The sequence below is a fragment of the Hyla sarda genome, chromosome 8 (assembly GCF_029499605.1).
Source record: "Hyla sarda isolate aHylSar1 chromosome 8, aHylSar1.hap1, whole genome shotgun sequence".
Taxonomy (NCBI): domain Eukaryota; kingdom Metazoa; phylum Chordata; class Amphibia; order Anura; family Hylidae; genus Hyla; species Hyla sarda.
Window position 1 is genome coordinate 230783481 of NC_079196.1, and position 16000 is coordinate 230799480.

The 16000-nt window shown below is 43.6% G+C and overlaps 1 protein-coding gene across 4 annotated transcripts in view; it reads left to right on the forward strand.

Moving 5' to 3' along the window:
• Positions 1–16000, forward strand: part of LOC130284955 (RING finger protein 112-like) — a 228822-nt gene that overhangs the window by 6982 nt on the left and 205840 nt on the right. For 3 of the 4 annotated variants that reach the window (XM_056535938.1, XM_056535939.1, XM_056535940.1), the window contains exons 2-5: positions 639–804; positions 2984–3181; positions 5091–5237; positions 6651–6755. In XM_056535938.1, coding sequence (XP_056391913.1) covers positions 799–804; positions 2984–3181; positions 5091–5237; positions 6651–6755 — 456 coding nt within the window. In that variant the 5' untranslated portion in view covers positions 639–798. The remainder of the gene's footprint in view (positions 1–638; positions 805–2983; positions 3182–5090; positions 5238–6650; positions 6756–16000) is intronic. The other variant, XM_056535941.1, reaches the window with a different exon arrangement.

A 16000-nucleotide genomic window follows, 5' to 3' on the forward strand; every position in this document is an offset into this window, starting at 1 on the left:
CAGGCCACATTAGAAAAATGGGTGTTGGTCCCGAAGGCCTAAATTGGCTGCATCATTAAAGGGGTACTCCGCCCCTAGACATGTTATCCCCTATCCAAAGGATAAGGGATAAGATGTCAGATCGCCGCGGTGCCCCTGCTGGGGACCCCCTGGGATCCCCGCTGCGGCACCTCACCATCATTACAGCACAGAGCGAGTTCGCTCTGTGCGTAATGACGGGCGATACAGGGGACGGAGCCACGTGACGTCATGGCTCCGCCTCTCGTGACATCACGGCCCATCACCCTTAATGCAAGTCTATGGCAGGGGGCGTGACAACTGACACGCCCCCCTCCGATAGACTTGTATTGAAAGGGGTGGGCTGTGACGTCACAAGGGGCGGAGCCATGATGTCATGCAGCTCTGTCCCCTGTATCGCCCATCATTACGCACAGAGCAAACTCGCTCTGTGCTGTAATGATAGCGCAGTGCCGCAGCGGGGATCCCAGGGCTCCCCAGCAGCAGCACCGCGGCGATCTGACATCTTATCCCCTATCCTTTGGATAGGGGATAAGATGTCTAGGGGCGGAGTACCCCTTTAAGGGGTTACATTTTATTTGTGTTTTCTCTAAATAAATCCTTATTATTTTCCACAATAGTTTTGCCAAGTGATCAACAAGAATAAGGACATTCATTTTGTAAAAAGTGTCTCAGCTCAATTGGGAAGAACTCTGCACAAACTCCTGTTTAGAATTCAAGAAGGGTTGTCCTAGAGAAGAATTTATACCGGTCTACAGACCCTGACGCCTGGTCACCAGCATGGAGGTAAGAGAACCTGTCCCTATAACACACCATTACATGAGAGGAGCCTCGAGAGTTATTACCGCCACCGAACAGCCCCAAACTGCCCAACTGGGGGCTGAAAAAAGAAAGAACAATAAAAAATAAAAAATAAAAGCTCTTGTTCTGGCTCCCCCTCTATTCATCTACAGTGTAGTGGGTTGCCATGACAACATTCAAGCCAATCAGGATGCGTGGACGACTTGCCAATTGTGACGGTCACACCCTCCTGAGCTGGCCTATTTAAGCTGCACTCTGTCTCCTTTTCCCTTCCAGTGATAAAATAAATGTCCTTGCCTCTGGTTCTGGTTTGCTATTTTCCTGTACAGTGACCCCCCCCCCCCCCGAACTACAATGGCCCCGACATACGATAATTTCAACATACGATGCTTTTTATTGTCGGGGCCATCGCATTAACGGCTATCCGGCAGCGCAGACTGCTTCATCTGCCACCGGATAGCCGTTTACGGTGCCCCGTGTGGTCCGCTGACGATCACTTACCTGTCCTCGGGGCTCCGGCACGTCCTCTTCGGGATCCCCTGCATCATCAGCGCTCTCCATCGTCGTCATCACGTCGCTGCGCACGCCGTCCTGTCATCCATTAGGAGCGGCGTGCGTAGCGACGTGATGGCAGCGACGGAGAGCGAGGATGCCGGGGAAGCAGAGGCCTTGCCAGAGCGTCGGGGACACCCCGGGGATGCGGCGACAGCGATGGAAGGCAACATCCAGGGCAGCGGTGACGAGCGGTGACGGTCCGGAGCGGCGGGGACAGGTGAGTACAACTTCCTCTAACAGTGGTCTACAACCTGCGGACCTCCAGATGTTGCTAAACTACAACACTTGGAGGTCTGCAGGTTGTAAACCACTGTCCTATACTTTACATTGCACGGATCCCTCAACATGCGATGGTTTCAACAAACGATGGTCCATTTGGAACGGATTACCATCGTATGCTGAGGGACCACTGTATATGTTTTGTATATTCTAGGCCTGTTTCCTGATTACTCTATTGCATGCTGACTCTTTACCACACCGCTTTCTCTGTTCCCGACTTGCCTTGTTTGACTCTGATTATACATTTCTTTGTGCCTTCCCTGTTTGTGCTCATATTGCTGTTCAGTTGTTTGTTAACCCTTTTGTGTCCTGACTATTTCCATGATTTTCATACTGTGTTGCTTGTTACTTTAACTTTGCTACGCCCTGCAGCTTAGTAGTGTAGGGGCCAACTCTGTGTTTTGGGGCAGCCCTATTAAGGAGGTGAGCACCCCAAAATGCAGGGACGCAGAATGTGAGTCAGTTCAGAGTTGCACATTTCTCTGCCCATCATAACACTAACACAATCCAAAAAACAAATAGGACTGAGACCCAGTACAGTGCTTTATATCTACTAACCAGCCCCTGCTATTAGTGCCAAACTGATTGCTGAAATGAAGAGGGGGGGGGGGGGGGCTTAACTATTTGTGTTTTTTGTTACAAGTAGGGCTGTTGCCAGCCATGCGAGCCGCGGGCACACTCACTATCTGTCTCCCTGTACTGTTTCAGAGACGGGTAGTGCTGCGGCCAGCATGTCAGGCTGCGGTCGCAATTAGTCTGCCCACAGTTACTTACCCCTCCACGCTCCTGGCACCTCTGCTCCCTCTGACAGCCAATGTGCGCATACCCACTTCCTTGGGCGCGCGTCGGCTCTCTGAAATTTAAAGGGTCAGCGCATCGGTAATTGATCCATGCCGGGCGCTGACCCTATAAAGTGTTTGCACTTCCTCTTGATCCCTGCCGGATCGTTGTGCCTAGAAGCCATTGCGAAAGCAATCCTACAGTGTTTTGTCTAACTGTGTACCAGTACCCTTTTTCTACGTTTCCTGACCACGAACCTAGCCGCCTGCCCTGACCTTGCTGCCAGTCCCTGATTCTGAGTACTCCTTATCATTTTGTATCTCGCCTCACCTCGGCCGCCACTGTGGGTTAGTCGTATTAGGGGTAGCGACCTGGGAGTTCGCCCTCCACAGCAAGTCCATCCCACTTTGCGACGGGCTCTTGTGAAAACCAGCGGCTCCTTAGACTCTGTCCCTGGTGAGGCTTTCTCCACTACTCCAGCCGTTACAGTTTTGATGTCATCGTTAAGAATAATGTGAATCCTGACAGCTAAACATACTTTATCTTCTAGGAGATTCCTGGTTCCCCCTGTTTGTTGGTATATCAGGATGATAGTGATGTTCTACAGCTGAATATGGAGACTGTACAGAGATGTTTTATAGACTGTCAGATTGACGACTACCCCCTGTGTCTCCTCTTTGTGATTGGGGAGAAGAGATGTGGAAAATCTTTTCTAATGAATTATACTCTGAGAGCTCTTTATAACCAGGTGAGAGCAGCCCAGGACATCACCCTACATATAATCCATATAATTCAAATAATCTATATCATCTCTATAATCCATATCATCCATATAATTAATATCATCCATATAATCCATACAACCCTTATAATCCATGATATCCATATCATCAATGTCATTCATATAATCCGTATAAACCATATCATCTATATAATCCACATCATCCATATCAATCTTATAATCAATTTAATCTATATCATCCATACATTCCATATCATCCATGTCATCCAGATAACCCATATCATCCATATAATCCATGTAATCCATAAAATCTATATTGTCCCTATCTTCCATATAATCCATATCTAGAGATGAGCAAATCGAATCTGGCGAATCTGAATTAGTTACGATTTTCGGGAAAAATTTGATTTATAACGGATACGAATATCACCACGATTCGATCACGCGATTCGCTTCATTAAACTCCATTTAGTGCGGTCCAGGCTCTAGGCATCTAAAATGGTGGATCCACATGTGAGCACATGGGGCAAGGAATTCTGGGAAGGCAAGGCGGGTAGGCGGGTTGACCATGAATCACATGCAGCATATCAGCAGCCAGTCACCCAGTGATATCACAGCCCTATATTATCGGTATCCATCTTGCGGCCAATCACATCAGTGTTCTATTAGAGAGAGAGAGAGGGACAGACAGCGCTGTGTGTTGCACAGAAGAGCATTTTTACAGCAGCAATTCACCTTCCAATCACATCATAGTTCTATTGTAGAGAGAGAGGGACAGAGAGCAGTGTGTGTTGCACAGAAAAGCTTTTTTACAGCAGCAATTCACCTCAAGCCCAAATTCAGCCTAGAAGCACTGATAGGGAAGGAATTGTGATTGAGAGAGAAAGTACAATTTTTGGTGTAGTACACAGAGACTGTGTGCTGCAGCACTGGTCTGTACAACAACTGAAAAGCTAATAGTAGCCAGCCAGTTAGGGTGAGCAGAGCACTAAAAGCATATTGTCCTCTATTAAGTGTAACCTGTACGTACATCTAAGTGGTGTACCATTTTGTTTGTGTTAAAGTCTCCAGCCACCTACAGGCTGTGTCATTCCTCCACCATTTGGTCTCCTCATGCTTCCGCAACCTCCAGGCTGTGTCATTCAGCCACTATATGGTCTCCTCATGCTTCTGCCACCTCCAGGCTGTCACTGTATCGCCATGTGGTCTCCTCATGCTGCTGGCACATTAAATAAAACTTTTTAGGTTCATCTATTTGAAAATTTCAATTTAAATGTAAAAAAATATGTTTAATATTTTCAATTGTAAGGCCCTATGAACCTGTCAGGCTGTTGCCACCTCCAGGCTGTGTCATTCAGCCACTATATGTTCTCCTTATGCTACCGCCACCTCCACGCTGTGTCATTCAGCCACTATATCATCTCATCATGCCGCCAACTGCAGGCTGTGTCATTAAGCCACTATATGGTCTCCTCATGCTCCCGCCACCTTCAGGCTGTTTCCTTCAGCAACTATTTGGTCTGCTCTTGCTACCGCCAACTCCAGGTTGTGTCATTCAGCCACTATATGGTCTCCTCATGCTGCCGCCACCATTCATACTGAATAACAGTGTTATGTCACTACCCCAGCACGCTCCATATGCGTGTTACAGCAAGCCAAAGTGTTCTAAATCCCTATTGAGGCTCTCTGTAGACCAAAAATAGCCGTTTTCAATATAGATTCAAAGCAAATAAATTCGAACCGAACCAAAATTTGCTCTTCTCTATCCATATCATTCATATCATCCATATAATCCATATCTTCCATATAATCCATATCATCCTTATAATCCATATCATCCACATCATTCATATAATCCAGGTCACATAGTCACTGCTATAAAACATACACTGTAATGTATTTTCTTATTGTGTAGGAGAGGGGAGCAGCTATAGGAGCGGACATTATGGGGGATGAAAATGAACGTCTCACAGGATTTGAATGGAAAAATGGAGCTGACTCTGTAACCAAAGGAATATGGATCTGGGACCGACCGATCATACTGGAGAGGAACGGTGAGAAGGTGAGAGACTAAACAGAGGACAGAAGAAGCCAACATGGTCCTTGTTATGCCTGTTACTTTTTATTTATTTATTTTTTTATTCACATTTTTGAGCCAATGCCAGAAGTGGACCCAGCAGTAAGAATTATAATCTTACTATATATTAACCATTTCTTTTGAATCTGTTTATTCATTGATTTTACTAGTACTCCGGTACACATCTATGGTAGACAGGGACCCATAGTATATACCTGGCAGCAGTAAGGGTACACAAAAATCACAAAACCAGTGCAGTTTACACCCACAGACAAGAAAGCGCCAAGATCGTATATTTATTTATGAATCTACTTCTGGTTTTGTTTAAAAAAAAAAAAAAGTCTGAATTAAAAAATATGCCACACAACATGCACACACAAACTTGCACACATGACGTCACGATCACAGCCTCCAACTCCGAGTGTTCTGAACAAAATGTTCAGAATGCTGGAGCACCAGAGTACCGCATTAAACAATGTCCAAAATTATATGAATCAACAAGCAAGACATCATTTCTGCAAAGATCATTACATGTAATAATAATTCTAGTAGAACAGTTATTATAATGTCTGCTCGGTTATATGTTAAACCAGGAGAAGTGTTGATCCTCCCTATGACATTTAGTCATTGATAAGTTTTTGGGGACAGCTGACAACGGTATCCCAAATTATTCGATTTTTAAACAATGAAACTAAACAGTCATCCTGCAGGACAATTGACCACCATAAGATGAAGGGAAATTACAAGGCTGAAACAAACAACCAATGAGAACCACAAAACCAATGGGGCACCTCCAAGAATACATAATCTTAGGATTGTCTCGGTTTTCACTCTGCCCGTTATGTCACTTTCTCTCTTCCATGGTTTCCTAATAATTAATATTTATCATCCTTTCCCCCTTCCCTTCCATCATTCACAGTGATCGGTAAATGCTCTATAGGCTTTGTCTGTTACTTGTGGTAAGATCCCTACAATGTAAGGAATGTCTTTGAGCTGATGGTACTGTAGGCTACCACCAGTCTTATGTATAGCCACATACACCTACATGTGATATAACAAGGTAGGTCAAATGGAAAAAAAAAAAAAAAAAGGTTAATCTGAAATGCCCTCTTTAAAAAAAAATAGTAATAAGGTTAAACTATGAGGTATAAAAAGAGTTTTCTGGGTAAATCTAAAAGTTAGGTGCATACCTGTCCATACAGTAAAATAATAACCCAACTTACTTACCTCCATTTTCCTGTGCTGTTCTTTCTTTTTCCAATGATGTTCTATTTCTTCCCCAGTCCAGTGATTGGTGAGTGGGACGTCATCGGAAGGAGAAAGAACCCCTTTATTATGACTGTATTAATAATATATTACATTTATTATAATTATAGGGGCAGTGATCTTCTTTTGCAGATGGCCGTCTTCATCCTGGACACGGAGGGGTCATTGGATACTGACAGGGACCAAGAGATCAGCAATAAATTATCTGCATTGTCCTTGTTCCTCAGCTCCTACATGGTACGATCTTGAAGTTTATAACTTATTACATACTGTATATACTGTGTATATATATATATATATATATATATATATATATATATATATATATATTTTCACATCCAAAAAGGCTGCACACCTGCATACAAAATGCTTGGGTGCCTGCTGTGTCCGGTCCGAGCCAGAACCCCCAGCAATTGAGAAAATACAAAAAACAGCAGCACTCCATTAACATGAAAAAGGTGGTGTTTATTACACTCAAATGTGAGGCGACGTTTCGGCTAGCTCACCCAGCCATTCTCTTGGTGGCTGGGTGAGCTAGCCGAAACATCGCCTCACGTTTAATTGTAATAAACGCCACCTCTTTCACGTTATTGGAGTGCCGCTGTTTTTTGGATTGATTCTCTCTCTGGATTGAATATATATATATTTATTTATTTATTTATTACGGGAGAAACTGAGATGGGAAGCAGCCACAGCCAGAACTGCAGCTCAAACCTACCAGGTCTGAACCTTCCTCTAGGGACATTTTGTGAGTTTTTTAGGGGCCAGACATTAGGCCCACAGTAGGATAAAGAGGTATCCTGATGTTTAGTTAGAGCCGGACAGGCTTAGGTTTTGTTGTTTTGTTTGCACTATGCTTTGTGCCTAAATCATTAAAATAAACATCCTCTTGGACGTTTGAAACCTGCTGCCTGTGTGTATACTGTCATTGCCGACCCCCACCGTGTGAGATGTTCCCTACAACATATTATATATATATATATATATATATATATATATATATATATATATATATATATATATATATATATATTCTTCTCATTATTAATCTAGGTGAAGGGTTACTTTGGATTTTATATGTAATTTCCCCTAATTCTGGTCTTCTCTGTTCTGTAAATATGTCCATATATCATCAATAGTGTTGATCAAACACCCACTTAGTGAAAAGCTTTTCTTCCTGACCCCCCATATACAGATTTGACCTTCCTTACCTTTTCCATGGCTCAACATAACCCATATTGACTGGTGTTTAAAAATATAATATCACAATTTTTACGCTATATGGCTGGAACTCCACTGAGGTTTTGTTTGCAAAAAATCCATAAAAAACGCCAATTTTCCCACACAGCGTTTTTTCAGTGAAAAAATGCTGCGTCCAGATGTTACCTGCAAGTCAATGTTAAATTGCAAAATGCCAGATTCACTTGGCATTTTCAGTTTGGCGTTTTTTTTTATCCTTTTGGCGTTTTTCAGCAATTTCAGGCTCAGAGGCTGGATTTTCAAAACACCTGCCAAAATCTAGTTTGGCGTTTTTTGCCCTGAAATTGTGGCATTTTCATCCCATAGAAGTCTATGGGAGAGCAAAAACGCCAAGAAAAACGCCATGTTGGTTCTAAATTTTGCGTTTTTGCAGGTGTTTTTTTATTCGTAAGGTACCATAAAAAAAAAATAATAAAAAAGATACAGTAGTAATGGACAAAAATTGTACCTAACAAAATGTATCTTTTTTATTACGAAATGTTTATACATTTTTAAACAGGGATCAATTTATGTTAGAGGGTAAAGCGCTAAAAATGTAGCCGACAATAATAAAAATGTAGTGTGTGTGCTTTTCACTTTTTTTTTTTAATTTTTTTTACATTTTTTAGGTAGTACTACTCCTAGCATGGCAAACACTGTTCCATGATGGGAGTAGTAGTTACCTGTACTTATTGACAGATCGTCTGTTGCGATCCTCCAGTATAATGTATAGATGCGGCAGCCGCTCTTCTATGGTCCCCTGCTCTCACGTATATATACACATATTCATATTTCCCGCAGAGCTGTGATTGGCCAGATGGTTAAAGCCAATCACAGCTCTCTGTGAGAAATAGGAATATGTGTATATATACGGCCGTGCAGGGGACTATAGGAGAGCGGCCACCGCATTCATACATTATACAGGAGCATCACAGCGGGTGTCAGGAGTGATACCCGCTGTGATCTTTTCTTTACTACAAGTACTACTACTCCCAACATGGAGTACACTCTGCCTCATGCTGGGAGCTGTAGTATCTGCATTAATAGACAGATCGCAGCGGGTGTCAGAAGTTACACTCGCTGCAATATGTCTATTAATGCAGGTACTACAGCTCCCAGCATGGAGCAGAGTGTGCAGAGTGTGCTCCATGTTGGGAGTAGTAGTGCCTGCTAAAGGACACAGCACAGTATCACTACTGACACCCGCTGCAATCGTCCTGTCTATAGCAGAGATGCAGAGCGGCTGTATACATCGCTCGCATCCCTGCTCTGTACTATGCTCCGGGCCGGCCACTCACTCATTAATCTTTTCCTCAGAGCTGTGATTGGCTACAACCATCCAGCCAATCCTCACTCTGGGTGGAAAATATGAAAGAGTGATGTGAATAGAGCAGAGATGTGAGCGCTGTATAGAGCCACATCACTGCTATATTATGGACGATCGCATCGGGTGTCAGACTGACACCCGGGGCAATATGTCTATAGTACAGGTACTACTACTCCCCTCATGGATGGGATTTTGTTATAAAAAATAAACAGGTAAATACATTTTTACATCCTTACTGCATCCTTTTTCTTTCTTTTTTATTTTTTTTTGGTACCCTACTATTTTGTAAAAAAAAAAAAAAAAATGCAAAAGGGGCCAAAAACGGCAAATTTCACACAAAGGTAAAAAAAAGCCAGAAAAAACTCCAAAATGCAGGGAAAAACTGTGGCAGTTTTTCTGGCATTTTTATGCCACAAAAATCGCAGGTCAAAAATCTCAGTGGAGTCCTGAGTGTTGTCATGTGTTGAGCAAACGTTTCAAAAACTCACTTCTGCATGTTCGCCAAAGTTTTTCTGAGTGAATAAATAAAATAAACCTGGAATTGAGTAATAATCCTAAGGCTAGGACTCCACTGAGATTTGTGCCCTGTGATTTTTGTGGCATAAAAACGCCCCCAAAAAAACGCCAGAAAAACTGCCAGTTTTTCCCAGCGCTTTGGCATTTTTTCTGGTGTTTTTACCTTTGTGTGGAATTTGCCGTTTTTGGCCCATTTTGCTTTTTTTTTTTTTTTTTACAAAATAGTTGGGTACCAAAAAAAAAAAAAAAAAAAAAGGATGCAGTAGGGATGTAAAAATGTATTTAACTAAATGTTTATTTTTTTATAACAAAATGTTAATACATTTTTTTTTATAAAGTGCGTGTTTAGCTTTTTTTTCTCTTTTTTTTACATTTTTATGTAGTACTACTACTCCCAGCATGGAACAAGACTGTTCCATGATGGGAGTAGTAGTACCTGTACAATAGACATATTGCCCCGGGTGTCAGTCTGACACCCGATGCGATCGTCCATAATATAGCAGTGATGTGGCTCTATACAGCGCTCACATCTCTGCTCTATTCACATCACTCATTCATATTTTCCACCCAGAGCTGTGATTGGCCGGATGGTTGCAGCCAATCACAGCTTTGAGGAAAACATCAATGAGTGAGTGGCCGGCCCGGAGCATAGTACAGAGCAGGGATGCGAGCGATGTATACAGCCGCTCTGCATCTCTGCTATAGGCAGGACGGTCACAGCGGGTGTCAGTAGTGATACCCGCTGTGATGTGTCCTTTAGCAGGCACTACTACTCCCAACATGGAGCACACTCTGCTCCATGCTGGGAGCTGTAGTACCTGCATTAAAGGGGTTCTCTGGGGCTTACACATCTTATCCCCTATCCAAAGGATAGGAGATAAGATATCTGATCACTGGAATCCCACAGCTGGGGATGCCTGTGATCTTGCACGCGGCACCCCGTTTGTAATCAGTCCCCAGAGCGTGTTTGCTCCGGGACTGATTACAGGCGACCACTGGGCTGGCGGTGTGTGACATCACACCTCCGCCTCCGTGTGATGTCACGCTCCGCCCCTCAATGCAAGCCTACGGGAGGGGGCGTGACAGCTATCACGCCCCCTCCCATAGGCTTGCATTAAGGGGCGGAGCGTGATGTCACACGGGGGCGGAGGCGTGACGTCACACGCCGCCGGACCGGTGGTCGCTTGTAATCAGTCCCGGAGCGAACACGATCTGGGGACAGATTACAAACGGGGTGCCGCGAGCATGATCCCGCGGGTCCCCAGCGGCGGGACTCCCGCGATCAGGCATCTTATCCGCTATCCTTCGGATAGGTAATAAGATGTGTAAGCACCGGAGAACCCCTTTAATAGACAGATCGCAGCGTGTGTAATTTCTGACAACCGCTGAGATCTGTCTATTAATGCAGGTACTACAGCTCCCAGCATGGAGCAGAGTGTGCTCCATGTTGGGAGTAGTAGTACTTGTAGTTATCCCCTTAAGGACCAGGCCATTTTACACCTTAGGACCCAGCCATTTTTTGCACATCTGACCACTGTCACTTTAAACATTAATAACTCTGGGATGCTTTTAGTTATCATTCTGATTCCGAGATTGATTTTTCGTGACATATTCTACTTTAACATGATGGTAAATTTTTGTGGTAACTTGCATCCTTTCTTGGTGAAAAATCCCCAAATTTGATGAAAAAATTTTAAATTTTGCATTTTTCTAACTTTTAAGCTCTCTGCTTGTAAGGAAAATTGATATTCCAAAAAAAAATTTATTCACATTTCCAATATGTCTACTTTGTGTTTGAATCATAAAATTGACATGTTTTTACTTTTGGAAGACACCAGAGGGCTTCAAAGTTCAGCAGCAATTTTCCAATTGGATTTGAAGGGTCTTCATATTAGAAATACCCCACAAATGACCCCATTATAAAAACTGCACCCCCAAAGTATTTAAAATTGCATTCAGTCAGCATTTTAACCCTTTAGGTGTTTCACAGGAATAGCAGCAAAGTGAAGGAGAAAATTCACAATCTTCATTTTTTACACTCGCATGTTCTTGTAAACACAATTTTTGAATTTTTACAAGGGGTAAAAGGAGAAAATGTATACTTATATTTGTAGCCCAATTTCTCTCGAGTAAGGACATACCTCATATGTCTATGAAAATTGTTCGGCGGGCGCAGTAGAGGGCACAGAAGCAAAGGAGCGACAAGGGGATTTTGGAGAGTACGTTTTTCAGAAATGGTTTTTGGGGGGCATGTTGCATTTAGGAAGCCCCTATGGTGCCAAGACAGCAAAAAAAACTCACATGGCATACCATTTTGGAAACTAGACCCCTTGAGGAACGTAACAAGGAGTAAAGTGAGCCTTAATACCCCACAGGTGTTTCACAACTTTTGCATATGTAAAAAAAAAAATAATTTTCACTAAAATGTGTGTTTCCCTCCAAATTTCACATTTTTGCAAGGGTTAATAGCAGAAAATACCCCCCAAAATTTGTAACCCCATCTCTTCTGAGTATGGAGGTACCCCATAAGGTAAAATGAAGTGCACTACCGGCGAACTACAATGCTCAGAAGAGGAGGAGCGCCATTGAGCTTTTGGAAAGAGAATTTGTTTGGAATGGTAGTCAGGGGCCATGTGCATTTACAAAGCCCCCCGTGGTGCCAGAACAGTGGACCCCCCCACATGTGACCCTATTTTGGAAACTACACCCCTCACAGAATTTAATAAGTGGTGCAGTGAGCATTTACACCCCACTGGCGTTTGACAGATCTTTGGGACAGTAGGCTGTGCAAATGGAAAATTTAATTTTTCATTTTCACGGATCACGGTTCCAAAAATCTGTCAGACACCTGTGGGGCGTAAATGCTCACTGTACCCCTTATTAGATTACATAAGGGGTGTAGTTTCCAAAATGGGGTCACATGTGGGGGGGGGTCCATTGTTCTGGCACTATAAGGGCTTTGTAAACACAAATGGCCATCAATTCCGGACAAATTTTCTCTTCAAAATCCCAATGGCGCTCCTTCACTTCTGAGCATTGTAGTGCGCCAGCAGAGCACTTTACATCCACATATGGGGTAGGTTCTTACTCAATAGAAATGGGGTTACAAATTTTGGAGGGCTTTTTTCCTTTTTTTCCCTTGTGAAAATGAAAAATTTAGGGTAACACCAGCATTTTAGTGAAATTTTTTTTTTCTCATTTTCCCATCCAACTTTAACGAAAATTTGTCAAACACCTCTGAGGAGTTAAGGCTCACTATACCCCTTGTTACATTCCGTGAGGGGTGTAGTTTCCAAAATGGGGTCACATGTGGGTATTTTTTTTTTGCGTTTATGTCAGAACCGCTGTAAAATCAGCCACCCCTGTGCAAACCACCTATTTAGACCTCAAATGTACATAGTGCGCTCTCACTCCTGAGCCTTGTTGTGCGTCTGTAGAACATTTTATGCCCACATCTGTGGTATTTCCGTACTCAGGAGAAATTGCGTTACAAATTTGGAGGTCTTTTTTTGCTTTTACCGCTTGTGAAAATAAAAAGTAAAGGGCAACACCAGCATGTTAGTGTAAAAAATAAAAGAAAAATTATACCAACAGGCTGGTATAGACCCCAACTTTTCCTTTTCATAACCGGGTAAAAGGATAAAAAGCCCCCTAATTTGTAGTGCAATTTCTCCCGAGTATGGAAATACCCCATATGTGGCCCTAAACTGTTTCCTTGAAATATGACAGGGCTCTGAAGTGAGAGAGCGCCATGCGCTTTTCGCGGACTTCATAGGGATTGAATAGGGGTGGATATAGAGGGATTTTACGCCAGTGATTCACAAACAGGGTGCCTCCAGCTGTTGCTAAACTCCCAGCATGCCTGGACAGTCAGTGGCTGTCCGGAAATGCTGGGAGTTGTTGTTTTGCAACAGCTGGAGGCTCCGTTTTGGAAACACTGCCGTACAATATGTTTTTCTTTTTTATTGGGGGTGTACAGTGTAAGGGGGTGTGTATGTAGTGTTTTACCCTTTATTATGTGTTAGTGTAGTGTAGTGTTTTCAGGGTACGTTCAAAATGGCGGGCGTTTACAGTGAGTTTACCACTAGGAGTTTGTGCTGCGGCGACAAATTTGCCACAGCCCAAACTTGAAGCAGAAAACTAACTGTAAAACTGCCTGTGTGAATGTATCCTGTACATTCATATGGGGGTGAACCTCCAGCTGTTTCAAAACTACAACTCCCAGAATGTACTGACAGACCGTGCATGCTGGGAGTTGTACTTTTGCAACAGCTGGAGGCACACTGGTTGGAAAACCTTCAGTTACCTAACTCAGTATTTTCCAACCAGTGTGCCTCCAGCTGTTGCATAACTTCAACTCTCAGTATTCACTGATTGCCGAAAGGCATGCTGGGAGATGTAGTTATGCAACAGCTAAAGGTATGCAACTACAACTCCCAGCATGCAGAGACAGCTGTTTGGGCATGCTGGGATTTGCAGTTTTGCAACATCTGGAGAGCTATAGTTTAGAGACCACTGCACAGTGATCTCCAAACTGTGGACCTCCAGATGTTGCAAAACTACAAATCCCAGCATGCCAGGACAGCAAACTGCTGTGTGGGCATGCTATCAGTTGTAGTTTTGCAAGATCTGGAGGTGCACAGTATAGAGATCACTGTGCAGTGGTCTCAAACTGTAGACCTCCAGGTGTTGCAAAACTGCAAATGCCAGCATGCCTAAACAGCTCTCTGGGCATGCTGGGAGTTGTAGTTTTGCAACATCTGGAGGGTTACAGTTTAGAGACCACTATAGTGGTTTCAGACTGTAGCCCTCCAGATGTTGCTAAGTAACTCACCGACTTCCGTAGGATCCAGGGAGCTGCGTCGCCGTCCTCTTCTTCCGCCGATGTCGCCCGCTGCCCCCGCCGATTGTCGCCCGCTGCCATCGCCGATGGGTCAGTGGACTTCGGCGCCCGGTGCCTGACGGTTTCCCCGTCCTGCCCCACCTATTGTGGGTGCGCAGAACGGGGAAACCAAAAGTAAAGCCCCCCGCCCCCCATCTGCTATTGGTGGTCGCGTCTAGACCACCGATAGCAGGGATAGGAGGGGTGGCACCTCTGCCACCTCACTCCTATCTCTACAAGGGGATCCTGGGTGTCATGGACAACCGCGATCCCCCTTCTATTCCAGGTAAAATTGGCGTTTGATGGCATTTTTGCAAAAAAAACCTCAGTGGAGTTCCAGCCTAACACTTTTGTATAACACTGTCTATGAGCCCTGAATAACCTAGGAAAGTACTTTTGTAAAGTTTTTAAGGCTGAATTAAAAAAGTTAAGGCTGTCAAAGTTACAGCGACATGTGTAACCCATGGCAATTAGCAGCTGGTTTAAAAACACATTGCACAAGCAGATTGTGTTTTTTTTTTTTTTTAACCCTTTAACGACGCAGGACGCATATTTACATCCTGCGCCGGCTCCCGCGATATGAAGCGGGGTCGCGCTGCGACCCCGCATCACATCGCGTCGGTCCTGGCGCTCATCAACGGCCGGGACCCGCGGCTAATACCACACAGCGCGGTATTAACCCTTTAGAAGCGGCGGTCAAAGCTGAACGCCGCTTCTAAAGCCAAAGTGAAAGTATCCCGGCTAGTCAGTCGGGCTGTTCAGGACCGACGAGGTGAAATCGCGGCATCCCGAACAGCTTACAGGACACAGGGAGGGCCCTTACCTGCCTCCTCGGTGTCCGATTGACGAATGACTGCTCCGTGCCTGAGATCCAGGCAGGAGCAGTCAATCGCCGATAACACTGATCACAGGCGTGTTAATACACGCCAGTGATCAGCATAGGAGATCAGTGTGTGCAGTGTTATAGGTCCCTATGGGATAACAATGATCAGTATAAGAGATCAGTGTGCACAGTGTTATAGGTCCCTATGGGATAACAATGATCAGTATAAGATATCAGTGTGTGCAGTGTTATAGGTCCCTATGGGATAACGATGATCAGTATAAGAAATCAGTGTGTGCAGTGTTATAGTCTCCTATGGAATAACAATGATCAGTATAAGATATCAGTGTGTGCAGTGTTATAGGTCCCTATGGGACCTATAACACTGCAAAAAAAAAGTTTAAAAAAAGTGTTAATAAAGGTCATTTAACCCCTTCCCTAATAAAAGTTTGAATCACCCCCCGTTTCCCATAAAAAAAATAAAACAGTGTAAATAAAAATAAACATATGTGGTATCGCCGCATGCGTAAATGTCCGAACTATAAAAATATATCATTAATTAAGCCGTACGGTCAATGGCGTACGCGCAAAAAAATTCCAAAATCCAAAAAAGCGTATTTTGGTCACTTTTTATACCATTAAAAAATGAATAAAAAGTGATTAAAAAGTCCGATCAAAACAAAAATCATACCGAT